The sequence below is a fragment of the Carassius auratus genome, unplaced genomic scaffold (genome assembly GCF_003368295.1).
Source record: "Carassius auratus strain Wakin unplaced genomic scaffold, ASM336829v1 scaf_tig00006772, whole genome shotgun sequence".
Lineage (NCBI taxonomy): Eukaryota > Metazoa > Chordata > Actinopteri > Cypriniformes > Cyprinidae > Carassius > Carassius auratus.
In genome coordinates this window covers 115,001-135,366 of record NW_020523788.1, presented here as the reverse complement: position 1 = coordinate 135,366, position 20,366 = coordinate 115,001, and the positions used below count along the sequence as shown (strand labels likewise).

The 20,366-nt window shown below is 36.6% G+C and overlaps 1 protein-coding gene across 3 annotated transcripts in view; it reads left to right on the top strand.

Moving 5' to 3' along the window:
* LOC113071281 (stonustoxin subunit beta-like) overlaps positions 1 to 20,366 on the top strand; it is a 67,975-nt gene that overhangs the window by 38,688 nt on the left and 8,921 nt on the right. The window contains exons 4-5 of one of the 3 annotated variants that reach the window (XM_026244645.1): positions 3,074 to 3,106; positions 16,948 to 18,116. In XM_026244645.1, coding sequence (XP_026100430.1) covers positions 3,074 to 3,106; positions 16,948 to 16,949 — 35 coding nt within the window. In that variant the 3' untranslated portion in view covers positions 16,950 to 18,116. Of the gene's footprint in view, positions 1 to 3,073; positions 3,107 to 5,834; positions 6,406 to 16,947; positions 18,117 to 20,366 lie in introns of those variants that run through there. The other 2 variants (XM_026244644.1, XM_026244643.1) reach the window with 2 other exon arrangements.

Genomic DNA, 20,366 nt, shown 5'->3' with positions numbered 1-20,366 from the left:
ATGAAGACTGCACAAATTATAGCGATCACGAGGAAGGTCCGCGTACAGTAAAGTGCATGGTGTACAACACCCCATCAGTTATATTCACTTCTATAGTGCCACCTGCTGGCGCAGTTTTGTAACTTCTTAGATAAAATTAATTCGTTATAACGAGAAAACGAACTTCGTTATGTCGAGAAAACGAACTTCGTTATGTCGAGAAAACGAGAAAATGAAGTCGTTATAACGAGAAAACGAACTTTGTTATGTCGAGATAACGAGAAAATTAAGTCGTTATAACGAGAAAACAAGAAGAAAAAATATAATGCATGGCCGCTTAGAACTTCCGTATTATTATAATTTAGATAGTGTAACATTTATTTAAATTATGTTATTATTTATTTATTTCAGACTCTTAGGTCTATATCACAAAAGTAAAAGCAAAAATAAGATTACATACAAACTACTGTAAATTGTGTGTATGTAATCTTAATTTTTACAAAAAAAATATTTAATAACTTAAAAACTTGAATTTCAATGCTTCCAGAACAAGGAGGAACACCTTATGTCGCTTAATGTGGGATCATTTAAGACCATTATGATTTTATTTCTTGAATCAAATAATCATTTCCTAACACAGCATGCAAAGTAGAAACATTAGAACATACAAACATTTGGCTTGTACTTATCCACCTTGGGTGCTTAAGCAGAATTCTTAATGTGTGAGTAAAGGCCACCTGAAGCTTTTTCAGTTTAGTTTCATTATAACTACACCAGTAAATGTGATAAATAAAATGAGGTAAATTAAGCTCTAAAAAGTGCAATTTTAACATCCATCAGTGCACATGTAAAATTTACTAGCCAACATATTTGCCAGTCCATTTTAACTTATAGCACCAACGCTGCACATCGCCATCATCATTTAAATCATCTCTAATAATGTGACCCAGGTATTTTATTTTATTAACCACATTTAATACTTGGTCACCTAAATAAATAGAGGGGATATTTTGGTAAGGATCCTCTTTAATTTGAACAATCATATCCACACTCTTTTAGTATTAAATTTATTATCTGTGCTAGACTAAGTCAAGTCAAGTCACCTTTATTTATATAGCGCTTTAAACAAAATACATTGCGTCAAAGCAACTGAACAACATTCATTAGGAAAACAGTGTGTCAATAATGCAAAATGATAGTTAAAGGCAGTTCATCATTGACTTCAGTTACGTCATCTCTGTTCAGTTTAAATAGTGTCTGTGCATTTATTTGCAATCAAGTCAACGATATCACTGTAGATGAAGTGACCCCAACTAAGCAAGCCAGAGGCGACAGCGGCAAGGAACCGAAACTCTATCGGTGACAGAATGGAGAAAAAAACCTTGGGAGAAACCAGGCTCAGTTGGGGGGTCAGTTCTCCTCTGACCAGACGAAACCAGTAGTTCAATTCCAGGCTGCAGCAAAGTCAGATTTTGCAGAAGAATCATCTGTTTCCTGTGGTCTTGTCCTGGTGGTCATCTGAGACAAGGTCTTTACAGGGGATCTGTATCTGGGCTCTAGTTGTCCTGGTCTCCGCTGTCTTTCAGGGATGTAGAGGTCCTTTCTAGGTGCTGATCCACCATCTGGTCTGGATACGTACTGGATCCGGGTGACTGCAGTGACCCTCTGATCTGGACACAGACTGGATCTGGTGGCCACAGTGACCTCGGAACAAGAGAGAAACAGACAAATATTAGCGTAGATGCCGTTCTTCTAATGATGTAGAAAGTACATAGGGTGTTATGTGAAGTGTTTCCGGTTCTGGTTTACCTAATTAATGCAGCCTAAAAATCCTTTAACGGATTTGGATATTAAAAGCATATTAGTATGTTATGTGTATGCCAGGTTAAAGAGATGGGTCTTTAATCTAGATTTAAACTGCAAGAGTGTGTCTGCCTCCCGAACAATGTTAGGTAGGTTATTCCAGAGTTTAGGCGCCAAATAGGAAAAGGATCTGCCGCCCGCAGTTGATTTTGATATTCTAGGTATTATCAAATTGCCTGAGTTTTGAGAACGTAGCGAACAGAGGATTATAATGTAAAAGGAGCTCATTCAAATACTGAGGTGCTAAACCATTCAGGGCTTTATAAGTTAATACCTTGGATGTTAATACCCTCAAGCTTCATTTTGACTTGAACGTGACTAAGCATTTTGACTCTCTTGTTTGTGAACAGTGAAACAAGGACATCAGGTCAGCGAGAGGATTTTACCCACAGGGTAGCCTGTGATGTTGAAAAGGTTCTTTGGCCTGTTCCAGACCAAAAACGGGATACTTGGGCAGAGTAATTACTTTAGTTGTTGTTTGCGGTGTTGTACTGTACTCTACAGTACATTAAATTAAAGAAAAAAACATTTGGAGAGTACCACGCTTATTACCGTTTTTTGTAATATTGTTTTGAATTTATCTAATCAGTGTGTAAAACTGTGTTGAAGTATGTGTTTTTGACTGTTTGTGTGTCATATCTGAGAGCAAAGTTTGGTTTTTCAGCAAGATTGAGTTGTTTTGAGTGGAGAGCTTCATTTTGACTTGAATATAGGAAGTTTGTGCAATCGAATTAGAAGTTATGGATTTGTGTTTACTGTTTTGAGAATACGAGGCATAGTTTCAGGAAATGTGTTGAAGCAATCGAGAAAAATTGTAAAACATGGCAAAGAAAAAAAAGAAACACTTCATAAGAAATAAAACAAAGACTGCAAAGTTTTTAGTCTACTGGAATTAAGATAAAGTAATTAATCCAGGAGCACTGATTTATGTCTTTATCTTGTGAATATTGCTTCATTTATGACTGCATTCATGTTGTAACTGCAGCGTGTAAATGCAGAAATTATGTTGGTTCTTCACATATGTGATTGTGTCCATATGTGTTTCTGCAATACACAGCAACAACACAGGGTGGTGTTATCAGCAACAGTAGCAAGGGCTAAGCCCCCATAAAAATTAAATCCTATTACTGCCCCTTTTGAAGATGTAATTTAATTAATCATGCTGCACTGTGTTCATGATTTCATGATACTGACTAAATGTGACACTGTTTTTGTCTGTTGATTTCCACAGTCACTGACTGGACCAGGAACGACTTCCTACAATGTAAGTAACCAAAAAAAAATGTAACTATATAAGTGATGATTTGAATTCACTCACACTCACGGTTGCTGTGATTTTGCCAAATAAGACTTGTTCCTGGATCAACATCTTTTGTTGATCCTAGATCAACATAACTGTCCAAAAATATAGAATTAACCTAACCCTACCCATAATTTATTCCTAAAATCAGTGTGAAATGATAGCTGATCAACAAGAGTGTAGAAGCACTTAACCCTGATCGAATGGAATGTTGTTCAAAAATCAACAAGGATGTTAATCCAGGGACATGTTGTACTTGGTGAAATCACACTCACCCACACTCACAACTTTAGTGATTGTTATTGTGTTATAAATGTCTTGGATCAAATGCATGTTTTTCTCAGACCGGATCCAAACACAGCAAACACTCAACTCATTCTCATGCAAGATCTGTGTTGGTGCTCCCCTGTATTCTAGCCCCTAACAGTAACTCCCACAGAAAACGTTCTGTTAGTCAATGACCAAAAGACCATTAACTAACTTGGGCATGGAAGGATACAAACTCATCAGGGTCGAAAAAGTGATAAAGCCCATGTCATGATATTGCCACTATAACCACTAGATGGCAGCAGAGGATCATTCGTTGTCTCATTTATCATTTCCACTCCATAATATAACAACTGCTCTAGAACTTTGCTTGCTAGCTGACACATGATGTTAGCTTGCTAGCTGGAGTTAGCCACTTGTTTCTTTGGACAAAATAAAAATGTTAAAGCGGATTTATGAAAGATTTTTCAAGTATAAATTGCTTTTTATTGTCAATGTATGAAAAGCACATAATGAAACTTTAAAAATGAGGACTGTAAACAAATTTTTATATGAAGAACTCAAAGATTTGCTTGGAAAATCCGAGGGAAACTATCATATTAGTGTAAATTTAATGAACCTCATCTCATCTGACTGCTCGCTCGCGTTACTTTGGAGTGTGCGCAAGAACGTGAGTGTAATAATAAAATCTTCATATTCATCGGGAAGAAGGAGGCGGGATCTGACGCACAATCAAAATTAAACTTTAATTACAAAAATAAACACAAAACAGCGCGTCAGCCCCTCACGGAGACTGACGCGCACAAATAAAAGCCAAAACATAAAATAGGCCCAGGCCTGGTCCTCTCTCGTCCTTCACTGTCGTCGCTCCAGTTTTATATCCTTCCATCTCCTCTGTGGGACTCGAGAACCGTGGTGGGTTGCAGGTGTCGCAGATTTCCCAATAACTCCACCAGCCTCGCTCGTTCCCACATCCCTCGGCCCCGCCCCACTCGACACAGTGAGCATTAAGCTGCTGGCCTCAGCTCACTTAACAGCCAACAGTGTCTCTAATAACAAGGGTTTCTGAATTCAACATAGGACCCTTTAAAAGATAAATAGGCTATCAGCATTTTTAGTTAATCTTCACTGTTGACAGTGAAATAGCTTGAACCATTTTCTCGAGTAGGACTAGTAGTTATGACAATACAGGTTCGCAGGACTACTTAATTTTTGACACACTCATAAAGAAATGATAAAGGAGGGATAAAGAAACCTGAAAAAAAAGGCATGTGATCAGAAATGGTTGAAATGTCCGATACATATAGTCCATGAGTTAAAAACAAAGTCCAGAGTATGGACTAAATGCGTTTGGTCAGAAACCCACTGAACAATGTCAAATGACTCAATAACATCAGGAACTCAAAACTCCAGGAATAAACTTTTGGATGTGCAACAAACATGAATATTAAAATCCCTCAAAAGCAATATTTTATCATGAGCAGTAACAAGATCCCCCACAAATGCAGCAAATCGTTAAGAAATTCTGTCTTGTGTGGTAGGACGATACACCAAAACTATAGTGGTGGGGTTTGCTAGCAGTATTTGATATAGTTGCACCTCAAAATTGCTATAGAATAATAGTAAAAGTTCATCACTAGACCCTCACCGTGTTCAGACAAGCACGGGGTGTTTAAAAAATTACAGTCCTGTGGTGACAATCCAGCAAGTGAGCATAATTCGCCACGCTTAATCTATGTCTCTGTAACACAAAGGAAGTCCAATGCTTGAACAGTAAAGAAGTTGTGTAAAATGAAGGTTTTTTAATTTTTATTTATGTTGTTTTTTTTATCAGGAAGCGTGCATTGATGAGAACCGTTTTCAGTAACGATCACTTTTGAAAAAACCTACAATCTTTCCCTGCTCTCTGAAGTGTGTTCACACAGACATTTTCAAGGGCCAGTGTGAATAAATCTAGTTTTAAATTAAAAGAGACAAGATAGTCACATCGTTTTGGATATGTTTTATTCATATTCAAAACATGAACTTGATGGAGCACTCAACACTCTGCTGCAGTGTCTGTTTCATTCATACACGAAGCTGGAGGGCGCTCTTGCACTGATAGTCCAAAACAGACTCACAGAATAAATAACTTATGACTTGACAGCAAATCCCTAATATAGAGGAATACATCCAGTTATTACTGTAGCTAAGCTGAATCATAGTGATGATCTCTGAATCACAATCATAAAACTGTACTATATAGTAAAAAATACTATAGTATACAAAATAATGGTTATTGTCCAGCAGTGTATATTATTTCTTAGCTAATTGAAAGACATAATATTTTTTTTTTTTTGTCAATTAGATAAACATACACAGAGGTGGGTAGTAACGAGTTACATTTAGTTTGTTACATTTACTTGAGTAAATTTTTTGAACACAGACACAGAACACAGCCCAGTGTCGATGTAAACAAGAACACTAGTGATGATCTCCTCTGAAAAGAACACAGCCCAGTGTCGATCCAGGAACTGTGACTAACGAGAACACTAGTGATGATCTCTGAATAGAACACAGCCCAGTGTTTATCCAGGAACCGTGACAAACAAGGACACTAGTGATGATCTCTGAATAGAACACAGCCCAGTGTCGATCCAGGAACAGTGACAAACAAGAACACTAGTGATGATCTCTGAATAGAACAAACAAGAACACTAGTGATGATCTCTGAATAGAACACAGCCCAGTGTTTATCCAGGAACCGTGACAAACAAGGACACTAGTGATGATCTCTGAATAGAACAAACAAGAACACTAGTGATGATCTCTGAATAGAACAAACAAGAACACTAGTGATGATCTCTGAATAGAACAAACAAGGACACTAGTGATGATCTCTGAATAGAACAAACAAGAACACTAGTGATGATCTCTGAATAGAACAAACAAGAACACTAGTGATGATCTCTGAATAGAACAAACAAGGACACTAGTGATGATCTCTGAATAGAACACAGCCCAGTGTCGATCCAGGAACCGTGACAAACAAGGACACTAGTGATAATTATAATGAATAATTTTTACACAAACACTTGAATTTGAATAATAATTCACATTTACCATATGCATTACAAAGTAAATATTTTTTTTACATGCAATTATCCAAAATAAAACCAAACAAAATTTGTAATGAATGAATATATAATTAAAATATGTGGACAAATAAGAATAAATGCTGATCTTGCACTCTGATAATTTAATAATTTAAGGAATATTATACAAGCCTGTATTTAAATGTGGCTGCAATTTTGTTCTTAATTTTATTTATTTTTACTTTAATTAAATTATATGAAAGCAAGTAAAGAAGACTCCCTTTAAAATCATTGAAGTTGTTAATTAATGAAGCTCTTTTTTACTTAGTGTGCATTTTGTTGATGATAATGAGAGAGAACTTTAGTTTAATCGTGAGGACGTTTTATTAATCCATCCATTCTTTTAAGTTTCAAAGATTTATTTAAATTGTGCAGATTTAATTTATTTGTTTCTTGTTTTAATTAGGCCTTAATATTGGGAGCGATATTATACAGTGCCTCACGTTTTACTAAAATAAAGAAAATAATTCATAAAACACGCAAGCCTAGCTCACTATAGGCTACAACTTTTTATGCTCCGATGCAAAGTAAACCACAATTTCTTCTGAATAATATAACACATAATTAATATTATCTAAATAATACTTCAAACTATTTAAATGTGTCAAATCTAAAATATGGTGTAGAGAAAATATAAGCACAGACTCATAGATTTGAATTAGTTTTAAGAAATGACATATCTTCATAAGGACTAAACTTTCATATGTGAATATTAAATATTTTAATTAGCCTAGAGTGTTTTTCTTTTTATGCGCTTTTTTGAAAACTTGTGATTAAAGCGCCACTCAGTGGTCAAAATATGCTAATGCACTTTGCAGACGCGGCGGCGGTGGTAGAACTACCGTTTTGGATGGCCACCCACTGTGAGTGTGTATATATATATATATATATATATATGTATACAGTACAGACCAAAAGTTTGGAAACATTACTATTTTTAATGTTTTTGAAATAATTTTCTTCTGCTCATCAAGCCTGCATTTATCTGATCAAAAATACAAAAAAAAACTGTAATATTGTGAAATATTATTATAACTTAAAATAATAGTTTTCTATTTGAATATACTTAAAAAATAATTTATTCCTGTGATGCAAAGCTGAATTTTCAGCATCATTCTCCAGCCTTCAGTGTCACATGTAACATCCAGTCTATCACATGATCATTTAGAATCATTCTAATATTCTGATTTATTATGAGTGTTGGAAACAGTTCTGCTGTCTAATATATTTGATGAATAAAAGATTAAAAAGAACTGCATTTATTCAAAATAATAAAAAAAATTCTAATAATATATATTCTAATAATATATTTTCTTTACTATCACTTTTATCAATTTAACACATCCTTGCTGAATAAAAGTATTGATTTTATTTAAAAAGAAGTATTAGTATTAGTATTAAAAAGAAGTAAAATATTTATATTTTAAAAACATAGCTTCTTTTTTTTTTTTTTTACTTTCTTATTCATCAAAGTATCCTAAAAAGTATCACATGTTCTGAAAAAATATTAAGCAGCAGAACTGTTTCCAACTTTGATAATGAATCATCATATTAGAATGATTTCTAAAGGATCATGTGATAATGATCCTAAAAATTCAGCTTTGCATCACAGAAATAAATGATAATTTAAAGTATAATAAATTTAAAAACAATTACTTTAAATTGTAATAATATATCACAATATAAAAAAAAATCTGTATTTTTGATCAAATAAATGCAGGCTTGATGAGCAGAAGAAACTTCTTTCAAAAACATTAAAATAGTAATGTTTCCAAACTTTTGGTCTGTACTGTATATATATATATAATGTGCATTTCTTAGAACGAATTCAAGCAGAATAAATGTCAAGCCTGTGCCTGAGCCTGTGATTATATTTTCTCTAAGCTACATGGATTTAAACCATATTTAAGATTTGACATTTAAAAGGTGTGCAGTATTATTTATATTATATTAATTATGCGTTATATTATTCAAAAGAAATTGTGGTTTACTTTGCATCGGAGCATTAAAAGTGGTAGCCTATTTTAGGGGGGTTGGCTTCATGGATTAATATGCAATGTCAATATTTTAATATATTATGCCTATATTTTAATTTATATTTTAAAATTCCTTTAATAAAACAACATGCATTTTTGTTATTTGTTACCTGTCCTTTATTTTGACAGATCACTTCTTGGAAAAAAAGACATTTGTCTGTAAACTGATTAAGAAAGTGTTGCATGTTTAAACATGAAGCACTGCATAATTTCATTCACATTATTTTTGGCTAATTAGCCTAAAACAAGAAACTAATAAATTAAACCTGCACGATTTAGCTAATTCTTTGAAACTCTAAAGAATGGGTGGATTAATTAAACGTCCTCACGATTAAACTCAAGTTCTCTCATTATAATCAACAAAATACACATGATGTAAAAAAGAGCTCCATTAACTGACAACATAAGTGATTTTAAAGGGAGCCTTCTTTACTTGCTTTTAGTGCTGGGCGATAGCATATTTCTGTGTCTACACCGGATGCGAGAGTTGTCATCCGTGCCCCACTGTGCTAAAAGTGTGTCTAAACTTGATGACATCACACTAGTGTCAAATCATCTGAACACAGTGTCAGAACATTTCATCATAAACAGAACGAGCATCAGATAACTGATGGGGATCGTGTCCAGTGTATCCATCACTGGCCTCTGTTGTATTTTGTTGCATCCTTCCACTTGTCTCCGGTGTAGACCTGGTGTGCATTTTTTAATGGGTTATGTTACAGCCCTGCTTGTTTTAAATGTCTTAATTAAGCCTCTGGAGTCTAATGGTATTTTTGGAGAAATTTTTTTGGCCTGGAGAAGTTTTGTCATGACATTTGTGCTTTTTTCAGTTTCTTATAAACATCTAAATGAGTAAAGTCTAATCTCACTGTAATCAGCACAATCTGGGCTATAATAATATGTGTTCAGCATGTATTTACATTAGGGGTGTAACGATACGCGTATTCGTATTGAACCGTACCGAATGGTTCGTTGGACTAATTAATTAAATTTGGAAAATAAAAAAGGTGTGTGAAATATAATGTTATGCGTAGGGCTGGGCGATATGGAGCAAAAAATATATCTCGATATATTTTGCTATATCTCGATATACGATATATATCTCGATATCTTTACAGGAAAAATAACCCACAAAAAACTACTTCAAAAACAAATATGGCAAATATTACATGTTAAGGGGCCTATGAAACATTTTATTTTTTTCTTCACCATATGTTTTATTGTTACCTAATTCTGTGTTTTAGCATGTGCAATTATTTAAATGCATAAAAACAACTTAATTAGTTAAAAACAATTCTTAAAATAGCCTTATGTGAAATGTTTTTTTCCCTTCAGAAATTCTGTGTATTTACATTTTTCTGATTATCAAATGAAGGCATAAAACATTCATTTAATTTATCTTTTAATTATTAAACTTTATTTTTTGGTAAACAAAGGGGATTTACTATTAAAAATAAAACATGGGAGAAATGTTGTGTGATTATTCCTTATAAAATTATGTTCGTTTCATTTTAATAGTAGTAGTAGTGGGCTATCTACATTCTGCTGTACAATAGTAATAGATTTCTGTCAAATACTTTTATTTTGACGGGTTTACCTTCACAGTTCTGTGTATGTGATACCACAGTCTATGATGTGATATGAGCTAGTCTTACTCAAATCAAACGGTCAGATGCTCATGAAGTGACTCTCAGTGCAGTTCTGGAGATGTTCCTCATGTGTTCACGTCTTTATTTAGAGAGAGGAAAGACAATGAAATCAGCGCGAGCGTTATGCGAGCTTCCGTGTTTAATGAATGAAGACGCGCTTCTGCTCCATTCGTTGACACAGACACGCAGAACATGCAGGATTCATATTTAAATAGACTTTTCCGGGTTAATATTTGCAGATATTAGTCCATTTCGCGATTTGATGTAAGTGCATGACCGACTTTTGATTAATTCATTTAAAATTTGACCAATTCCGTGACATTCCGCGTTAAACTGTAAATTCCATTTTTATGACTGGATTCCGTGATTCCATCCGCGTTTCATTGGGCCCTACAGTAGACATCTGCCAGCCTTTCGCCATATAATGGAGCCAGTTGTCTTTTTTTTTTTTTTTTTTGACTAGTTCTCTACACGCGAGGTTGAGAGGGGACAAAATCAAGGAGGCGGGGGGCGAGCGAGCGGGGGCGAGCACAGCACAGGGAAGGCAAACAAGCAAAGTGGCGGAATCAGAATATAAACAATATATCGATATATACGATATGTCAAAATCCATATCGTGTTTAAAAAATATCTCGATATATTTTAAATATCGAGATATCGCCCACCCCTAGTTATGCGTTCAACAAGGTAGCCCAATAACCCAAACGACGTAACAGGCAACGCCCCTGACACCCCTGAAGAAAAAAAAACCACCAACTTATATGTTTATGTTAGGCTACTGTATAATAATGGAATTTTTTCAAAAACCGAGGGTACGGTTTACAAAATCTGAGTGCACGGATTGGAATTTGGTGGGCACGGTTTGTTAAACCGAGGGAACAGTTTATGAATTCGTGAGTACGGTTTATAAACTGAGGGGACGGATTGCAAAACCGTCGCCACGGATTGATTTTTTTTCTCCTACAGGTGACGTCCCGGGCTCCGTACTATGGACATCACCGCAGCGAATGGTGCATTTATGCTATAGCTGCGGATACGAGACCTTACTCTGTAGTGGAAAACGCAGGTTTTAAGAACATTCTTAATGTAATTGAGCCCCGTTACAATATTCCTTCACGAGCCCATTTCAGCCAGACAGTAATTCCTGCTTTGTTCCAAAAAACATAAGCCCTATAGAGAACCGATTGAGTAAAAACACACTCAATATAAGGAGTTATAGAGTTCCATATAAAAAGAGTTACATCTTTGTATTTGTTCATAACTACTACAACAATATTACATTTATTTTTATTATTTTATTATTTTAAGGAGTTATTTTGTTTTATACAGTATGCTGCTAAGAAAACAACATAGAAGATGGATAAAGAATAGCTCCATCATTGTTCAATGTAAAAAAAAAAAACATACTTTGTTAGTTTTAATAAATAAAATAAAAAATAAAAAAATCAAGGAAATTTATCTTTTTCTTTTTGCTGTATCTAAAACGTACCGAACCGTACCGAACCGAACCGTGACACCAGTGTATCGTATCTAACCGAACCGTGAATTTTGTGAACCGTTACACCCCTAATGTACATGATTGTATTTTTGAGAAAAAAAATGTTATGCATGGTTAGTGAAAAACTAAAAATGTTAAATCACTTGAATAAGGCCATAAAACACATACATAAAATTGGTTCCAGGGATTGTTGAGAACTGGAGCTTGTAGCCTATAATTTTTCTTTCTAAATTATGTGAAAATCATCTTGTTTACTCACTTACAGAAAACAATATATTGATTTAAATTTTCTATGACACTTTTTGTTGGTAAAAGTCATATGCGAGTAGGCGTCAACTATCATGAATATCATTGTGATTTACACCTGAGAAGACAAAGGCCCACATAATGAGCTGCATAATGAGCCTCTCATTCAGCTGTGTGTCACTGAGAGGGAGGAGTTACAAGAAAGAATGTGAGAACAAAATAAATCTATATAATTTTATGTTTGTAGTTTATTTAGAATATATTTAATTATCCCACAACATAATTTAATATCCACTTGGGGGAGCAGTTAAACAGTTTATTAGGAACAATCAAAGCTGACTTTCAAACAAATTTTTTGCATCATTACTGCAGTCACACAATCCTTCAGAAATCCTTTTAACAATCTTATTTTCTACAAAAAAAAAAAAAAACATTTATTGTTATTATTATCATCATTATTATGATATATTATGATCATTATCATTATCAGCTGAGAATTTTTTTCTGGGTTTTTAGGGGGAATAAATTGAAAGAAAAGCATTGTTTTTACATTTGTTACAGTTATCTATTTGTTACATTTATATTATTTACATTAAGCTTTTGAATGGTATAGTAATGTATATTGTTATTGAAACTTCATAATCTTTCACTTGATTATACATTTAGTCAGGAATTATAGTTTGGAAAAAGTATTTGGAAAAAGTCTAACTAGTAAAATGTTTACACGTTATGTGAAAATTAGTACAAGTATATAAATAAATAAAAAGAGACTTACTCATGTTTATGATTTCTGCTGAATAAAGCACTTCATCCTTCCCCTATTGGTATTTGTGTAATCTCTGTGGCATCATGAAACTCACACAGCTTAACACACAGTAGCGATTAAGACAAAGATGATTTCATTGTTATAAAGATGTCTAGATGTATAGGCTTTAAATCTTGACACCACTTCATAGGGAAAAAATCAAAATGACCCACCTCTTTACGCCAGGGCCATTCTTTCCCACCATAGTCATATAGTCATAGGTGATTTCAGTTCCTGCTGTAATTTCCTTCCGTGCAAAAAGGCGGAGATGTGGCTTCCCTTCTGCTTCGATCAACTTCATTCTGCAATTTGGTGCCTTGTGCTCATCGTTTACCAGTCGACCAAATGACCCATCTTCAAGTGCTCCATCAATACTGCAAATTTATTATCGATATGGAAAATTGGTATCTCCGATTAAAAAGATTCCAATCAATAGCGGACCACCTCTGTTGAAACACATTGTTTTGTTCAGGTGTTTCACATATATGATTATTCAGGATGATGTTGAGCTAGACATGACGCTAAATTTTCGAATTGACAACTTTAAATATGTCATTTTTGTCACTACCGCGAAATCTAAGTGTTTTTTTTTTTGCGGTAAATCTGGACATTTAATTCGCAATTGTCCTGAAAAAAATTCAGAAAGGGAAACAAACGTAGTTAATGAAAGTACTGGGGGTGATGGTGTTGCAGACACAGCTGAGGAGGTGTTGCAGGGGCCGAGCTCGGCTGTGGCGGTGAGAGTGTTGTTACTTCCACATCACTGCAGTGTGAATACTCGGGCACAATATGCGCCGAAACATTCCGGAGGCTAATGTGAAAGATTTACCGAGCGTGGCACAGTTTTCTCAGGATAAAGGAGATCAGCAAAATGAAAGTGCTTTAGAGAACAGTTTGGTGATATTGCAAGAAGCATGTGTGACGGATTGTGAGGAGGAAGAGCATTTTTTCAAAACGCCTCATAAAAGGAAGATGATTAAAAAAACATTTGATGCCAAAATAAGTAAAACGAGTGAAGTGCAAGACGATGTGGATCAGGATACAGAAAGTGATAGTGGGTCTTCTGACTCTAGTATGACGCTTTCTCAGGGGGAGTTCATTGGTCGGGATTACGGACTTGATGATATGAAGTTATTCCTTAAATTAACAAAAAATAAAAGTGGTGTGCACGTGCAGGAATATTTTCCTGATGTCAAACAGTTTGCTGAAAAAGCAAGAAGCCTAATGGCAGAGAGTTCATTTTAAAAGTAGAATGGCTGATGTTTTTTTGGCTTTTGGGTGTTTTTTTTTTCTTTTCTTTTTTCTTTTTTATGAGTGAAGTTCATGTAGCTACTTTGAATGTTAACGGTGCAAGAGATTCTAGAAAAAAAGCTACGATATATGAATTAATTAAACAGAAAGATATTGATGTCGTTTTTTTTGTCGTTTTGTTGCAAGAAACTCACAGTGACTTGAAAAATGCTGCTGACTGGGCGAGGGAGTTTGATGGCATCCCTGTGTTAAGCCATAACCCCTCAATAAGTGGGGGAGTTGCCATTTTATTCACAAAGAATTTTAGTCTTATTTATTATGATTGTTGATGAAATAGTAAAATGTAGACTTTTAAAAGTTAGAGCTGTTATTGAAAGTTATGTGTTTATTTTTATTTGTGTTTATGTTCCAACTGCACCAGTTGAAAGAATGGTTTTTTTAGACATACTGTGTTCAACTCTACAAAACTGTTGAAGACTTCTTGTTCCTAGGTGGTGATTTCAATTGTACTGAGCATAATTTAGATCGAAATCACATTGAGCCTCATTTGGCTTCACGTAAACGTCCTATTCATATCATTAAAAAGTATGATTTATGTGATGTTTGGAGATCTTTAAATAATAATGAGAGACAGTACACTTGGGTTCACACACGTGATAATGTTATGTCATTAGCTAGGCTGGACAGATTTTACAGTTTTAATCACCATCTTAGTATTTTCAATAAATGTTATATAACACCAGTAAGTTTTACAGATCACAGTATGGTTCACTGTAAGCTTATTTTAAGCTCAATAAAACCAAAAAGCGCATACTGGCATTTTAATACTAATTTGTTAAATGATAGTTTTTTTAAGGAATCATTTAAGTATTTCTGGGAAACTCACAGAACAAAGAAGTCTTCTTTTCATTCATTGCAACAGTGGTGGGATGTTGGTAAGGTAAAAATAAGACAATTTACTCAACAGTATACTCATAACTTTACTAAGGAGTTGACTCGTTCTTTAGGGTTTTTGGAAAGAGATAATTGAATTAGAAAATTTGGCTCAATCTACAGGTGAGATTCATTATTTAGAAGCCTGCTGAAAGAAGAAAGCTCAGTAAGCTGATCTACTGGGGCATAAAGTACAGGGGGCTCTGGTCCGTTCACGCTTTCAAAGCGTAGACCAGATGGATGCACCATCCCAATACTTTTTCAATCTAGAAAAAAAGAATGGGCAGAAACGTTTTATTCATGGATTGCGCTCCGAAGATGGAGTGTTATTGTTGGATCATGCTGATATTCGGGGAAGGGCAGTACAGTTTTATCAAAATCTGTATAGGAGTGAGCTCAAGTCAGAGTGGTGTGTGGACCACATTTTCCTTGACAGCCTACCAAAGGTGTCAGAGGAGGGTAATAATGATCTTGAAGGAGTGCTGACCCTGGAAGAGCTCTATAAGGCCCTGCAAAGCATGGAGTCTGGGAGGGCACCACGAGTGGATGGCCTCCCGATTTACTTCTGTAAGGCTTTTTGGTTGGAGTTGGGTGTAGATCTGCTGGAGGTACTGAGACAGCTTGTCAAAGGGTGGGTTGCCATTGAGTTGCAGAACAGCGGTGATCACTCTTCTTCCAAAAAAAGGGGGCCTTACAGATATTAAGAGCTGGCGCCCTGTCTCGCTTCTCTGTAGTGACTATAAAATACTTTCTAAGGCATTGGGTAACAGATTGGCTGGAGTGTTGGGTCAGGTTATCCATCCGGATCAGACATACTGTGTCCCTGGTAGATCTATATTCGATAATATTTCTCTAATTCTGGATATTTTTTACATATCTAAATTGTTAAATTTGGACTGTGGCTTGATATCTTTGGATCAGGAGAAGGCGTTTGACCAAGTAGAGCACTCATATTTGTGGAATGCTCTAACAGCTTTTGGTTTTAGCAAAAATTTTATAGACATGATTAGGGTACTCTATTGTGACGTTGAGAGTATGCTGAAAATAAATGGTGGCTTATGTGCTCCTTTTCAGGTTCTCAGGGGTATCAGACAAGGTTGCTCCTTGTCTGGGATGTTGTATTCCTTGGCTATTGAGCTATTGCTTCAACAGATAAGAGGTCAATTAAGTGGTTTGTTTTTACCAGTTTGTAATAATAAGATTTGTTTGTCAGCCTATGCCGATGATATTGTGGTGATGATCAAAAGACAAAGTGATGTGCAGATTTTACTTAATTTAATTGAAGAATTTAGACTGTTGTCTTCTGCAAGAGTTAATTAGAAAAAAAGTGATGCTTTATTGTTGGGACAATGGACTGATGGTAAACCTTGCCTTCCTGATAGTTTGTGTTGGGGGAGTGGGGGTATAAAATATTTAGGAGTGTATTTAGGGGATGACAGTGTGTTACAAAAAATTGGGAGGGGCTGATGGAAAAAGTTAAGGGGCGCTTGGATAAGTGGAAATGGTTGTTACCGAATATGTCCTATAGGGGGCGAACTCTCATTGTCAATAACTTAGTGGCATCTTCACTTTGGCATAGATTGGCCTGTGTAGACCCTTCACCACAGTTTTTAGCGGAAGTTCAAGCTGCTCTAGTCAACTTTTTTTGGGGACAAACTGCACTGGGTCCCACAAAGTGTTTTATACCTCCCCAAAGATGAAGGCAGGCATGGTTTGATTCACTTACAAAGTAGAATGGCTGCTTTTCGGTTACAGTTTTTAAAAAGACTACTTGATGGTTCTACAGATTTCAGCTGGCGTGCTGCGAGCTGCACCATTTTGCACACTATTGGGGATTTCGGACTGGATAAATCCCGCTTTTTAATGGATCCAACCAAATTGGATTTATCGGAACTGCCTGCTTTCTATCGAAATCTTTTTAAGGTGTGGAGTTTTTTTCGTGTTCAAAAGACTGAGAACTCTTTTTCTCTCCACTGGCTCTTGCAGGAACCACTGATACTTGGGGCCCGGTTGGACATTGCTACTCACTGTTGTTTGCCGGGGTTCAGCACCATATTTCAGAAATCCAAGGTTTTTACATTGGGACATTTGTTGACTTTAACTGGGCCTCATTTTGAAAATGTGGATGTTGTATCCAATCATTTAGGAATCAGATCTGTTCGTTTATTAACTCGTTTTTTTGTCAAACTGAAATCATGTTTTACAGTCGATGAAGAACATTTTACTTTTTTACAGGGGTTTGTACTCCTGATGTTGAGGATCCATTTCCATGTTTGATTATTAAACCCAATCTTGAAGAAGGTATGGGTTTTTTGCTGGAATCAGGTGAATCTATGCTCTTAGATTGTTTTGTCAAGTGAAGGGAAAAAACTGTATAGAGCCTGTGTTTTGGTTTTTAATAAGAAAATGTTAGAAAAAAGAACTGATACACCATGGCGTTCTATTTTTAAATTGAGAAATGATGTAAAACCTGAATGGAGATCATTATATAAGCCACCATTGTCTAAAAGGTTTGGTGATATACAATGGAGAATTCTCCACGGTGCCATTGCTGTCAATTCTTTTATTTCGATGCTGAATCCAGAAGTTGATTCTGCTTGCCCTTTCTGTCTTCAAAGGGAGACTGTTTTTCATGCTTTCATGCATTGTTTTAGATTAGAACCTTTGTTTGTGAGATTAAAAGAATTGTTTTGTAGGTTTGATGAAACCTTTTGTATTGAGACTTTCATTTTGGGTTTTAAGTACTTTCAGAAAAAACGTTTCACCTGTCAACTGTTGAATTTCATTTTAGGGCAAGCAAAAATGGCTATTTATATCAGCAGGAAAAATAGAGTGGAACAAAAGTGTAGCGATGATGTGAATGTATGTTTTTTAACTTTGATCAAATCTAAAGTTTTGATTGATTTTCGGTTTTATAAAACTATGAGAGATCTTTCAAGCTTTGAATTGATATGGTGCAGTCATGGTGCTTTGTGTGCAGTTTGTGAAGGTGATTTTTTTTTCTTTGTAATTTCATTAGGTTTTAGTATCCTCTGTGTAATGTGTTGAATGGATTATATGGTCAGCTTATTGTGAAAAGATACTGTTAAAATTGTAGATAAAGTTTTTTTCAAAAATCAAAATCTCTCTCTCTCTCTCAACACACACACACACACACACACTCTCTCTCTCTCTCACACACACACACACGCACTCTCTCTCACACACACACACACACACACACACAGAATCAGAATCAGAATCAGAATGAGCTTTATTGCCAGGTATATTTACACATACGAGGAATTTGTTTTCGTGACAGAAGCTCCGCAGTACAACAGAATGACAGCGACAGAACATAAAACACATAATAAAAGAATAAAAAATACAAATATGTAGACAGTGAATGACAATATACAAATGACAATTGTAGGCAGGTATATTACAAAGTGAAGTTATGTATGTACATATATATTGTGTGCAAAATTTAAGTGTATACTAAGTATGTGTGTTAGATAAATAAAGTGTGTGTATATAAATATAAAGTGTAGTGTGTCCGCCGTTATTGTCAGCTGTTCATAAGATGGATTGCCTGAGGGAAGAAACTGGTCCTGTGTCTGGTCGTTCTAGTGCTCAGTGCTCTGTAGCGTCGACCAGATGGCAACAGTTCAAAGAGGGAGTGTGCTGGATGTAAGGGGTCCAGAGTGATTTTGACAGCCCTTTTTCTCACTCTGGATAAGTACAGTTCTTGAATAGAAGGGAGAGTTGAACCGATGATTCGCTCAGCAGTCCGGACTACCCTCTGTAGTCTTCTGAGGTCAGATTTAGAAGCTGAGCTGAACCAGACAGTTACTGAAGTGCAGAGGATGGATTCAATGATGGTGGAGTAGAACTGTTTCAGCAGCTCCTGTGGCAGGTTAAACTTCCTCAGCTGGCGGAGAAAGTACAACCTCTGCTGGGCCTTTTTTACGATGGAGTCAATGTGAATGTCCCACTTCAGGTCCTGAGAGATAGTGGTGCCCAGGAACCTGAATGACTCCACTGCAGTCACAGTGCTGTTCATGATGGTGAGTGGGGGGAGTGCAGGGGGGTCTCTCCTGAAGTCCACGATCATCTCCACTGTTTTGAGGGTGTTAAGCTCCAGGTTGTTGAGACTGCACCAGACAGCCAGCTCTTTAACCTGTCTGTAAGCAGACTCGTCACCGTCCTGAATGAGGCCGATGAGTGTGGTGTCGTCTGCAAACTTCAGGAGCTTGACAGAGGGGTCTTTAGATGTGCAATCGTTGGTGTACAGGGAGAAGAGCAGTGGGGAGAGAACACAGCCCTGGGGAACTCCGGTGCTGATTGTACGGGTGCTGGATGTGTATTTTCCCAGCCTCACTAGCTGCTGCCTGTCTGTCAGGAAGCTGTTGATCCACTGACAGATGGAGGTGGGCACGGAGAGCTGATTTAGTTTGGGCAGGAGGAGGTTTGGGATGATCGTGTTGAAGGCCGAGCTGAAGTCCACAAACAGGATCCTCACATAAGTCCCCGGTCTGTCTAGGTGTTGCAGAACATAATGCAGTCCAATGTTTACTGCATCGTCCACAGACCTGTTTGCTCTGTAGGCAAACTGAAGAGGATCCAGCAAGGGCCCAGTGATGTCCTTCAGGTGGGCCAGCACCAGTTTTTCAAATGACTTCATGACTACAGACGTTAGAGCCACAGGCCTGTAGTCATTTAGTCCTGTAATTTTGGGTTTCTTAGGGATGGGGATGATGGTGGAACGTTTGAGGCATGAAGGGACTTCGCACAGCTCCAGCGATCTGTTGAAGATCTGTGTGAAGATGGGGGCCAGCTGGTCAGCACAGGATTTCAGACAGGCTGGTGTAACACAATCTGGGCCTGGTGCTTTTTTCCTTTTCTGCTTCCGGAAGACCTGGCGCACCGCATCCTCGCTGATCTGAATTGCAGGTGTGGGGGAGAGGGGGGATGCAGGAGGTGAGAATGGTGAGAGTGCTTGATTGGAGAGGTGTTCAGGATGGGTTGCATGAGCTGTTAATGGTGTGAACGGTAGTTTGGAGAGGCATTCAGGGCTGGTTGCAGGAGTTGTGAAGGGTGTGAATGGTTGTGTGGGGAGGCGTTCAGGGCAGGTGATGGGTGTTCTTTCAAACCTGCAGTAAAACTCGTTCAGATCGTCTGCCAGTCGTTGATTCTCTACAGTGCTGGGGGGTGGTGTCTTGTAATTGGTGATCTTCTTTAGACTTTTCCACACTGATGCGGAGTCGTTGGAAGTGAACTGAGTCCTTATTTTTTCAGAATAATTCCTCTTTGCCACTTTGATCTCCTTTTCCAATGTGTATTTAGCCTGTTTATACAAGACATTGTCCCCCTTCACGTAAGCATCTTCTTTGGCCTGACGGAGCTGTCTGAGTTTTGCAGTGAAC